Here is a 13,162-nt window from a genome sequence, read left to right on the forward strand (position 1 = left end):
GCTAAAAGTTGCAATAACACATGTAAGCTATCATGAACAAATACTGCATTCTAATAGAGTTAGTAGTATTTAAAAAAAAAACATGTAAGCTATCACCATATCCATAAAAAGAGCTCAGTCATAGCCCATTATTTATTAGCCACGCAATATGTGCCCAACATATATATAATTATCTACATGCATGTAGTACTTAATATATTATGTGTCCTTCAATTTATTTAAAGACATAATTTATTAACTGAAAATACACATATTAACTGAATACACATCATTATTATTTACAATTCAAGATAGACCCTAGTCCATAGTATAACAATTAAGCAATGAGACACCCCTTTGTGAAAATTAAGTGATGGACTTCACGTACATGCACATCACCAACGGCTCTCATCACAAGATTTGGAAAATAATATATTTTTCCATGTAATCTTACCTTTAGTATTCCTTAATTCTTGCACATACATATCTTAGGATTCTTAGCAGATTACTTTTCCTGTATATATATATATATATATTCCTTCATTCCTTTGTTTCAACAACAGAATACAATATGCAATAAAATAATTATTTCATCTTCCTCACCATGTTCTGTCTCATCCTTGCATATAGCAAGTAGATTTCTGTCAACCTTCTCCTTTTCATCATGGCATCAGAGCCACCATTGCCAAAGTCCAATCAAAGGAAAGACATCGGCAAGAGACAAACGAAAAGGATCATAGTCGGCAACAAAAGGGGGTTGGAATGATGATTGATCCAATGTCACCTTATTATCTGCATGCCTCGGATGCTCCTGAACAAGTATATGTTAGTAGAGTTATTACGAGATGAAAATTATGGTAAATGGGTGAATGATATGCCTGATGCATTATTTGCAAAAAATAAAATGAGTTTTGTGGATGGAACTCTTATTATGCCAACACTAGATTCACCATATCTTCAGCCATGGATGCGGTGCAATGCAATGGTAAAAGGTTGGCTTAAAAGTGCTATGGACAAGGATATTCGTGGTAGTGTTAGATTTGATGTTACTGTTAGGGATATATGGCATGATCTAGAAGAGAGGTTTGGCAAAGAAAGTGCGCCAAGGGCCTTCGAAATTAGACGGGCAGTAACACTTCTCCGCCAAGATAAAGATACTGTTTCAACCTATTATACAAAGCTTAAAAGCTTGTGGGATGAGATGAATTGCACAGCACCCTTGCCCATGTGTAACTATCAAGGTTGCAAGTGTAACTTAACAAAGAAATACGCAGAGTTGCGTGAAAAGGAGCAACTTTATGATTTTCTTATGGGTCTGGATGAAGAGTTTAATACAGTGAAGAGTCAATTCTTGGTACGAGACCCATATCAAGCCTTGGTGTTGCTTATCACATGGTCTCTGAAGATGAACAACAGCGACTTGTTTCCTCCACGGCTAAACATGGAACAGAGATGACAGCCTTCCATGTGCAGAGTCGGCGTGTTGAAAAATCATGTGGAGGGCCCATAGATAATAAGAATAAACGAAAGGATAGGCCCACTTGTGGTCATTGTGAGAAATTTTGGCATAAAAAAGAACAATGTTTGGAAATAATTGGCTACCCGGCCAATTGGCATAAAGGAACGCGTGAAAGAAATAATCACCACCGACAAAACATGGGTCCAAAAGCTGTGCATGTTGGTAGTGAGAAAGGAACCTTAGTCGGGTTAACACAAGGCCAAATGAATAAGTTAATGCAACTTTTGAATTCAGAGGTTGGAAAATCGGGTGAAAGCTCTGCGAACCCCACCGTCAATATGGCGGGTAAGCTAGAGCATCATGAAACATGGGTTATTGATTCTAGAGCTAGCCACAGATCACATTATCAATATTCCAGCTCTTTTGTCTAAAATTGAAGAAGGTTGCATGAGTTACCAAGTGACCCTTTCGAACGGCGACAAAGTACCTATTGAAAATATAGGACAAGCTACCTTGCTCAATGGAATTAAAATCAATGGAGTTTTAAATATACCTGATTTCAAGTGCAATTTATTATCTGTTGCACGATTAACTAGAGATTTTAATTCTATACTAATCTTCTTTCCTAATTTTTGTGTTATGCAGGACTTACGCTCGAAGAAGTTGATTGGAATAGGTAAGCTACGTGAAGGCTTATACTGTTTGGAACCGACAATGATACCAACTGTGGCGGCCTCTGTACAATCTAAGAGTAAAGACATCAAACTTTGGCATCGGCATTTGGGTCATGCCCCTAGTGAGAAAATTTGAACATTATTTAATTATATTTCAATAATAATTGTGAAAGAATTTCTTTTTGTGACCCTTGCATGCGCGCGAAACAAACATGTTTACCATTTCCTGTTAGTCACATTAAAACTGCATCTTGTTTTGAATTGGTGCATTGTGACATTTGGGGTGGTTACCGCACACCATCCTCGTGTGGGGCTCATTATTTTCTCACAATTGTGGATGACTACAGTAGAGGAGTTTGGGTTTATTTATTGAAATATAAATCTCAAGTTAACACCATCTTATTTCTTTTTGCAAAATGGTTGAAACACAGTTTGGTAAACGTGTTAAGCAAATTCGTACAGATAATGGTGTAAAATTTCATACTAATGTTTTACTTAATTATTATGAAAAGTATGGTATGTTGATTCAAACTTCTTGTGTGGGTACTCCTTAGCAAAATGGGGTGGCGGAACGCAAGCACCGACAAATTCTTGAAATTGCTCGTGCATTGCGATTTCAATCCAATCTACCCATAAATTTTGGGGAGAATGTATACTTTCTACAGTTTATATTATCAATAGGTTGCCATCCAGGGCCATTAGTCACAAGACACCATTTGAAATTATTTTTAGTAAAATTGCTGATTATGATCACTTGCGAGTATTTGGTTGTCTTGCATATGCCCATCGTCATGATAATGATAAATTTCAAACTCGTAGCGGCCCTTGCATTTTCGTTGGTTACCCCAGTGGACAGAAAGGATATAAGCTTTATGACATTACAGATCAAAAGTTTCTTGTATCCCGAGATGTCGTTTTCCTGGAAGATATTTTTCCATGCAGAAATGAAAGCTTTGATCTAAACCATACTTCTGCCATTCACTCTCAATCTGGAATTATTGATGATGAATATCCTACAAACTTTGAAACATGTACAACCATTCAAAAGGAGGATATCACACAGATCGACGTACCAAGTTCCCAGGTCGTTGTTGAAGCCACACACGATCAACAACCCACTGCTTCCGCATCACCAAGCTCACTAGAAACAACCAGCAGCTCACCTCCCACGGCTGTAGACATTCCTGCTCCCCGTCGTAGCCAACGGGAACGCCGCCAACCTGCTCATTTAGCAGATTTTCAAGTTGATTTACCTCAATCTTTCGACAAGTCATCAAAATCTCCAACTAGCAACATGGTATATCCTTTATCCTTTTTTGTTGCTTATGATAAATTTTAAAACTCACATCGCGCTTTTTTGACGGCCATCACAAACCATGATGAGCCTAAGCATTTTTCTCAACCAGTTCGACATGCTAATTGGCGTGAAGCCATGCAAAGGCAAATTCAGGCACTTGAACAAAATGGAACATGGGAAATTGTATCCCTACCACTTGGGAAGAAAGCCATCACTTCTAAATGGGTCTACAAAATAAAATTCAAACCCAATGAAGAGGTAGAACTCTATAAAGCTCGCCTTATTGCCAAAGGCTTTTCCCAAGTCGAGGGTGTAGATTTTCATGAGACATTCGCTCCCGTCGCGAAATTGGTCACTGTTCGCTGTTTGTTGGCAGTAGCAGTTAAGAAAGATTGGGAAATTCAACAACTTGACGTTAATAATGCTTTCCTCCATGGTGATCTCCATGAAGATGTTTACATGCATGTTCCACAAGGCTTTGCAAAACCGGGAGATATGCGAGTATGTAAGCTTAAGAAATCTTTATATGGTCTCCGCCAAGCATCTCGAAACTGGTACCATAAATTCACTACAGCTCTCCTCAGTGTGGGTTTTACTCAATCTCATGCTGATCACTCCTTATTCATACAATTAAGCACTACTAAAATGCTAATATTCAGAAATTATGGATAAAAAAATACTCCATAAATTAATAGCATGTATGATATCTTTTCTAAATGCTAAGGATTTCAAAAGTCATCTTTGAATCTTTTTGGCTCATGATGACCTAAATCTGACTCATTATCCTACCAAAACTTAACATGCACCAACTGCCTAATTTCCTTATAAATACATATTTACATAAGAATCAGTTGTATAGCTCTCATTTGAATATACTCATCACCCTTTACCAAAGATAATTTCTTGCTGATAGACAGATATGATGAAAAATCAAGAGATGAAATCAAGAATCGGAGAGGATTTGGTTGCTATATACTACTGGGCAATTTTATTGAATCAGAGATCAAGAAAAAGGGCTCTTCCTCACTCTGCCACCCAATGCCATCTCTCTCCTTCTTCAAAACTAAGAAATGGTAAGATTACCTCTTTCAAAAATCTTTACTTCGTTTAAAAAATTCAAATAGAAAGATGTCTGAGTGATAAAGTGTTATGAAAATGCAGGTAAAACAAATTCTTCAGTTAGCAAGATGAACAAAACTGGAGAAAAGGTGGACTCTTTTGCAAAAGGCATCAGAGAGCATGGTTAGTATAGTAGATATTCAAACTAACTTAATTAACACTCTACCTGCAACAAACTATATATTATAAATTATTAATAATTAGTTGATTTCTATGGTCCAGTGAAACTAAGGCCAAAGATAACAGACACTCTGAAGGACAAGCTGATTCTTGGGGCAAAACTTCTCCAAGCAGGTGGTGTCAAAAAGGTTTTCAAGAATAAGTTCAGTGTTAGAGACGACGAAAAGCTGTTGAACGCATTTCAATGTTATTTATCAACAACATCGGGTCCAATGCCTGGCCTACTCTTTGTTTCTACTCACAAACTTGCCTTCCTCAGTGAGAGATCAATCAAAATCCCTTCTTCAACTGGAAAGTCCATGAGAATGCACTATAAGGTGTCAATCCCAATTACAAAAATTAAGAGAGCAAATGAAAGTGAGAATTTGAAGAATCCATCAGAGAAGTACATACAAGTAGTCACAGATGACCATTTTGAGTTCTGGTTTATGGGGTTCCTATATCATCAAAGAACCACCTTCAAATATCTCCAGGATGCAATTTCTCAAGCTCAGTAACTATATAACCTTAGAATACATAGCCACATAGTATGATCAGAAACAATTTATTTCTTTCTTTATATTATAAAATGTAAACAAATTAAGTTACGTTGTAAAGCTGTATATATGATTGAGTAATTGTTGAAACTCAAACAAACATTTCCAACTCAATAGCAATTGTTGGAGCATTGCAATCTTCTTGTAGAAATGAATGAACATTAGTGAATAGTGACATAATTTAATATAGCAATGGTGGCACTTGTAGGATCAAATCAGCATATTCTTTTATCACAGTATTATTCCATCAAGTTGAATATATATATATATATATATATATATATATGGGTTAAAAAGTGTTGAGCTGGAGGATGATGTGCTAATGTGCACTGACCTTAAAATGCATGTAACATTTAGTCATAAAAAACAATCTAAGATAAGGATCCTTAATTTGGATAGTTAGTTGTCTTACAGCTTATAGCTTTACACATCAAAGAAACATAAACAAAAGGAGCAAACTAAGACTAGTAAAGTTTTTATGGTGGAGATTCACATACGCATTCACTTGTATAGTATATGCTCACCCTTAGCTTTAACTTACATAATTTCTCGCCATCATTGTCAACAAAAAGAAAAGGAATACAAAGATGACGCAAAATCAGACGTTAACAAGAATCAAGGGAATATGCTTCCAATATATACTACTGGGCTGGCCATGCTTATCAACTCAGCCAACAAGGAATTGGCTTATTATTATAAGGTGTTAATCCCAACCAAAAATGTTACCTTCATTGGAATGTTACCTATAAATCTAGGACCAAAAATGGAATTAACTCCCCAATTTCAATATATACTCCATTTTTTCAAACTCAAATGAGTCCAACATCTTCATTTGTGATTTATGGGATTTAAGGGCATTCAAATAAACTTGATTTGAATGAGATAATCAGTTTTGTCAAAAGAAATAATGAAAAGAAAGAGTGCAACCATCATGAAAGTTCTGTTTTATCCAAAATAGATCCAGTTCTTTATTCAAAAAATTGAATTTTATCCAAAATAGAGTGCAACCACAATTTTATCCACAAAGTTCTGCCATCAGATCGAATTCTTTATTCAAAAAATTGAATTTTATGAATTCAAGATTTGATGAATTGAAAGAAGGCCAGGTGATGTACAATGACCTCAAAAGTAACATTCAACTGTCAACAACTTACACCTTTACACATTGAGAAAAGTATGTCAAAGTTTAGATGGTGGTGACGCAGATAAGCATTAAAACACCCTGTTTTTTCACAACTTGTGAGTGACCTCACCTGCTAGCATGTGGGAAGTTTCCCTTGCCGCATACATGAAACAAAGATTTTATTTCATGAATTGAAGATTGTGTGTATGTGTTTGGATCAAAACCTTACCAATAAGCCAAAACGTATACCTAGTAGTGAATACGCAACTTTATTCTCTTAGACCCTATCTCACGACCTTTAAGTTCATTTACTAGAGTAGAGAATATTAAAGGTCAAGATTGCTTGAGCCAAATGAGGGGATTGTTAGAGTCACGAGAGCGGGACAACCCTGGTATTCCAATTGGGCTTAACATTGGGTCACGAGAGTGATGACGTGGCATGTTAGTACACTGAGTTGGTGTTGATAATTTTTGAACTTGAAGTTGAGTTTCATATCCCTTAGAGGGTGTTTGGTTCAAGTTATATAAGATAACTAAGGTTATATTTGTTTGGGAATATAATATAACTAAGTTTATTTGGTTCAAGTTATGTAATTTTCAAGGGAATGTAACATAACTACTCCACATAAAGTATTTAGCTATTGGAAGGGAATGTGAGATACACTCCAATTTTTAGGTAATCTCACATTCCCTTATCTTATTACTAATTTTAGGCTTTTGACATTTTAATTAATTTGTCTTATTTCCGTTGTCGTATTTACATACTTCAATTCTAAACCAAACACAAGAATCTAACATTCACTAAGGTAATCTAACATTCTGTGAACCAAACACCTCTTTAATCTTTTGTTTTGGCATAAGATCAATATATGCTCATTCCAATCTCTGCTTTATTATTTCATTGTTTTTCACTATAGTTAATACCAGCCAAGGTCCCTTGAGTATAGTGTTCCACCATCTATGGTCCTAAACTTTCAAATCGATCATCCGTCATTCTCCTTTTTTCAAATTTGACCTGCCCTAGTCCTTCCGTTAAAATTTTCCGTTTGAGATGTGAAATGTGAGGGCAAATATGACTTTTCACATTTTGTTAAATGAGTTTTCCAATTCGGAACCATGCTTTTTCTCCGCCATGTCAAGGACGATAATATCAAAACGACGTCGCCACCGTTTAAGGTGTCTAAACACACACACACATATATATGCTTACACTTCAATAAAGTACACTTCAATAAAGTATGTATAAGTGAGGCAGAGATGGAAGAATGAAGAGAAGCCAATTTAGAACTTACAATGACATTATATAAACAATAGCATTAGAATGCTGTAGAATGACTCCAATTACTTCTTGACAAGATGTCAAAAGCGATTGAAAAATGATCCTCCATATACATATAGTTGGATCTGATTTGGGCTCAGTATGCATGAGTCGGTAAGTCCAGAGTATATTCACTATAACAATACATTACGTGGGATTGTGAAACTAAATAGAATTATGATTTTCAATAGAACTAGGATTGTAGAGTTCTAACAAGAATAAATGTTCTAAGGAATTGAAGTTAGAAAATGATTTCATATATCTACATGGAAAGGACGACACAGTCTTATTTTCATAACAAGAATGGTGAATTGGTTGTTACACTAGGTGAATTTAGTTGTTTATATAAACATCATAACATGTCAACATACTTGGTGGTCGGTTGAAGAAATGCAAGTTAAAATTTGAACCAAAAAAAAAGGAAGTTTTCCGACCACCTTTGAGTGTGGTCGGAAATACCGACCACAAGATGGCCCAACAATAAGATCAGTTTAAACAATTTAAACTGTAAAAAACATTTCCGACCACTATGGTGGTCGTAAATATTCACTAAGATGAATTCGGCGAAACTTTTCCGACCATTTTGTATACAGTGGTCGGAACCACTTTCCGACCACCGCAACCCTCCGACGGAAAAATGAAAAAAAGCCAGTTTTTGCGACCATTTTTTTGGGTGGTCGGAAATGAGGTTGGAAAAACCATAATTTCCAACGGTGACGGTCTCATACAAGTTTTTGCCATTGCCAAAAGGGGGAGTAATATGAGAAATTTAGATTTTTTTTTGATAATGCTGCTGTGTAGGGGCGCAAATTATATTGTGGACCATGGTCCATGGTATAACGACTGGTGTAGGGGAGCATTAGAGTGTTTTTGATTTGGTCGTTGGAAAATCTACTACCTTGTTGAAAGTAGATTTTATGATTGATGGTATTTTAGACAATCAGACATTTGCCCTTGATTCTGCTCCTTTATGTTTAACGTACTGTTGAATCTAATTATTATTTTCTAATGTATTTGATATGATCTTTTTAAATTGTTTTTGACCTTGTTTGGTAAATGGTTGTTAGCATATTGGGTTAGAATGTATGATTAGTTGATAACATTAGCTTATCGTTGAAAATTATTTGATAGATTAGTTGTTAGCTGGTAGTTGTTTGGTATAATTTCTTTTCTCAAAAAGCAAATTGAAAAGGTTGCTTTGAGTAGTCTTTTGAATTTTAGTATTTTGGAGTTACAAAAAACATATTAACCAAACAATTTATAGTTGTCAAATAAACCAAAATTGACTGACAGGCTGATTATTTATCCAGTTGTTATGTCGTGGACTCAGGTCCACATTGCAAGGTGGACTTGTGTCCAATACGACGATGTTTCACAATATTTGTTTTTAAATAAAAAAATTAACGGCGTTAACGGCTCCTCATCGCAACAGAACACAAATTCTACATTCACAAACCCTATTCTCCATGCATATTCACAATTTGAAAACTCCACATTCACACATTACAGGGCTATATGTTTAGTAACTATATTACCACTGTTATGCATTCACACATTCAAAACTCTATATTCACAGGTCCTATACTCCATGTTCACAACTTGGGAACTCTAGATTCACACATTACAGGCTACAAGTTGCTAGAACTCTGTTAACTCTAGTACAGATTCACACATTCATAACTCTACATTCACAAATTCTATACTCCATATTCACAATTTGAAACCTCCACATTCACACATTACAGGGCTATATGTTTAGTAACTATATTACCACTGTTATGCATTCACACATTCAAAACTCTATATTCACAGGTCCTATACTCCATGTTCACAACTTGGGAACTCTAGATTCACACATTACAGGCTACAAGTTGCTAGAACTCTGTTAACTCTAGTACAGATTCACACATTCATAACTCTACATTCACAAATTCTATACTCCATATTCACAATTTGAAACCTCCACATTCACACATTTTAGGACTGCTAGAACTCTGTCAACTCTACTACAGATTCACACATTCATAACTCTACATTCACAAATTCTATACTCCATATTCACAATTTGAAACCTCCACATTCACACATTTTAGGACTACTAGAACTCTGTCAACTCTACTATAGATTCACACATTCATAACTTTACACTCACAAATTCTATACTCCATATTATCAATTTGAAACCTCCACATTCACAAATTATATACTCCATATTCACAATTTCAAACCTCCACATACATTCACACATTTCAGAGCTATATATTTAGTAATTTTTAAAAAAAAAATAATTTGTGAAACGGCGTCATATTGGACCCAGGTCCACCTTGCACGGCATAATTTGCCATATTTATCAAACAGGGCCTTTGTGTAGCATGTAAAATAGACTGGACTAGAGTACTAGACTGATTATTCTTCCGTCTGCCTAAAAGGCATAGTAGTTACGTTGAAAGCAAAGCGAAATTTGAGTTCCTCCATATTTTGAAACTATATGAAATTCTTAACAAAACAAAGCCATGTTACCAGGACACATATATACAACGGGCAAATTATAAAAATCCTGTCTGTTACGTTATTGGTCAGTCATATTCGCCTATATACGTAATATTTCAATAACTTATCATTAATGATGACGAAACTTCTTATTCCAATTCAAATTGTATCAGAGCTTCTTTCTCTTTCGACCTTTAATCCAGATCTTAGCATAGCCGAACCATGTCTCTCTCTTATCAACTAATTAACTCATCATCTCCATCAATTGCCTTAAGAATGAGAGCTCTCAATAACCTGATCAAAATTTGTCTGTATACTTAATTTAAATGATTCAATTAGTTTTGTCTTAATTAAGAATGAAATAAGGAAAACAAAGATGCAACACATATATAGCTACAGCCCTAGTAGATACTACAAGAACATGCATATATATGACAGCTTAAGAAAGAGTGCAACTAATTATAATGAAATTAAATTCTGTTTTATCCAGTTTGTCCACCATTTTATCCACATCAGATCGAATTCTTTGTTCACAAAATTGAAGTCTATGAATTCAAGATTTGGTGAATTGAAAGAGGGTGATGTACAATGACCTCAAAAGTAACATTCAACTGTCAACAACTTACACCTTTACACATCAAATATGAGAAAAGTATATAAAAGTTTAGATGGTGGTGACGCGGATAAGCATTAAAACACCCTGCTTTTCACAACTTGTGAGTGACCTCACATGCTAGCATGTGGGAAGTTTCCCTTGCCCCATACATGAAACAAAGATATTATTTCATGAATTGAAGATTGTATGTATGTGTTTGGATCAAAACCTTACCAATAAGCCAAAACGTATAGCTAGTAGTGAATACGCAACTTTATTTTCTTATGCCGCCACACATTTTTAAGGCACTGAGTGCTGGACTTGACCTTTAAGCCCTTTACCCCAACAATTTCAAGTCACCAAAGATAGATTTGACCTTTACTGACCTCTGCCTAACATTACGTTACATCACATACAAGCTATCAACATAAGAATGCTGAGTCAACCTATCATCTATCTGTTAAGATCAGGCACCACCCAACTACTTTTTGACACAAGGACTTTTAAATCTGACTCATCATTTAAAGCTAATGTCCACTGTAATCTTTTAAATAATATGTATGATATATTTTCTAAAAGGGTTTATAGTCATCTTATGACTTTTTTGTCTCATGATGACATAAATCTGACTCATCAGACTCAAACTTCACATCCAAAAACTCCCTATAAATACATATTGTTTGTGAAAGAATCAGTTATCCCAGAAAGCAGCTCATTCAACTCTACTCACCCTTTAGCAAAGATAATTTCTTGTTATCCTTGCCAATACAAAGAAGAAAATTTAGTCAGAGATGAAGCAAAATCAGACCATCAAATCAATAAACTGGGCAGTTTTATTGAATCAAAGCTCAAGAAAATGGGCTCTTCCTGATTCTGCCACCCAATGCCATCTGTCTCTCTCTTCAAAGCCATCAAAAACAAGAAATGGTAAGACTTCTACCTCCTTAAAGATAACAGACAGTGTGAAGGGCAAGCTGATACTAGGGGCGAAACTTCTCCGAGCAGGCGGTGCTCAAAAGGTGTTCAAGAAGAACTTCGGTGTTAGAGAAGGTGAAAAACTGTTGAAGGCTTCTCAATGTTGTTTATCAACAACAGCTGGTCCATTGGCTGGCCTACTTTTTGTTTCTACTGAGAAGGTTGCTTTTCTTAGTGAGAGATCAATCAGAGTCCGTTCTACTAGTGGGAAGTCAATGAGAGTGCATTATAAGGTGTTAATGCTAATTGCTAAAATTAAAACAGCAAATGAAAGTAAGAATTTGAAGAATCCATCAGAGAAGTACGTGCACTTAGTAACAGAAGATCATTTTGAGTTTTGGTTTATGTGGTTCCAACAACATCAAAGAACCTTGAAATATTTGCAGGATGCAATTTCTCAATCAGTTCAGTATCCTTAGAAACATTCATTATGATGAAGCAAAAATATATATATCTTTGTTGTAAAATGTAGAACTCAAAAGCCTGTATATATGATTTGACAATTTATATTGTTGAGCAGTTCTTGAAATTTGTTAAGTGTCCACATTAAACCTCTCCGAATATTAGAGGATGAGAAACTATCTGAAGTCAAAAATTGATTTTTAACTGCTATAGTTTTGAGGTGGTTTGGTTAGGACAAGATTAAACCATGACTTGTAGAAGAAAAGGCAATCAAGTTGGCCGCCTTCAAGGTTGGTCTGCCTCGAAAAATAAATAAAAAGTAAGATAGAAAAGGAATTCCTTAAAGGATCGGATCGGAGCTAATCCAGATAACCAATTCATATTCATTGGTTATGTGAATTAAAAATGTGGGGAAGCTCCTTCCCTGTTAAGTATCCTTCCATTTTCTCAAAGCCTCTTGCTTTACTACCTAAAGGCAAATTAATTAATTAATTAAAAACTGCAAATTCTTAACCTTTTTACAAACAAAATGTTTTAGTACAGTGGTAAATAAACGGATTGAGTAAAAAAGGTTTAACTTCGTCGAAATTTGTCAGAGACCGTCTCACGAATTCTTATTAATAAAACGGGTTAGATCAAAATAAAAATGTAATACTTATATTGGAAATGTAAGGAACAAAGTATTTACACTAATGAATGTTTATTTCTTTGCCTATTTTACATTTGAGCCTATTGAGAGAGATTGGTAGCATCACGAGAGTGAGACAACTCCGTATTCCAATTCGTCCTAACATTGGATCATGAGATTGACGTACGTATTAGTACACCGAATTAGTGTGACAATCTTTGAACCCGATGTTGAGTTTCATATCTATTAAATCTTTAGTTTTGGCACAAGATTAATATATGCTCATTCCAATCCCTGCTTTATTATTTCATTGTCTTTCACCATTATTCGACTATTATATATCTGTCTATTTAGCTTCCAATGGATACTTCACCCTTGTGTCGATCT

At 35.2% G+C, this 13,162-nt stretch overlaps 3 protein-coding genes across 3 annotated transcripts; all 3 read left to right on the plus strand.

Annotated features, from left to right (window-relative positions):
• The first annotated feature begins 802 nt into the window (after window positions 1-802).
• LOC116016038 lies at window positions 803-1,435 on the plus strand. Its single transcript, XM_031256204.1, has one exon. It carries the CDS (start codon window positions 803-805, stop codon window positions 1,433-1,435), a length of 633 nt encoding a protein of 210 aa, XP_031112064.1.
• Window positions 1,436-4,293: 2,858 nt separating this feature from the next.
• LOC116017618 (GEM-like protein 7) lies at window positions 4,294-5,358 on the plus strand. The gene is made up of 3 exons (XM_031258233.1): window positions 4,294-4,482; window positions 4,571-4,651; window positions 4,751-5,358. The coding sequence occupies exons 1-3, from the start codon at window positions 4,329-4,331 to the stop codon at window positions 5,203-5,205; spliced, it is 690 nt and encodes a 229-aa protein (XP_031114093.1). The 5' UTR covers window positions 4,294-4,328; the 3' UTR covers window positions 5,206-5,358.
• A 6,203-nt stretch (window positions 5,359-11,561) lies between these two features.
• On the plus strand, window positions 11,562-12,164 carry LOC116016039 (GEM-like protein 4). The gene has a single exon (XM_031256205.1). The coding sequence runs from the start codon at window positions 11,562-11,564 to the stop codon at window positions 12,162-12,164; it is 603 nt and encodes a 200-aa protein (XP_031112065.1).
• Window positions 12,165-13,162: the final 998 nt, after the last annotated feature.

Source organism: Ipomoea triloba, chromosome 4, assembly GCF_003576645.1.
Source record: "Ipomoea triloba cultivar NCNSP0323 chromosome 4, ASM357664v1".
Taxonomy (NCBI): Eukaryota; Viridiplantae; Streptophyta; class Magnoliopsida; order Solanales; family Convolvulaceae; genus Ipomoea; species Ipomoea triloba.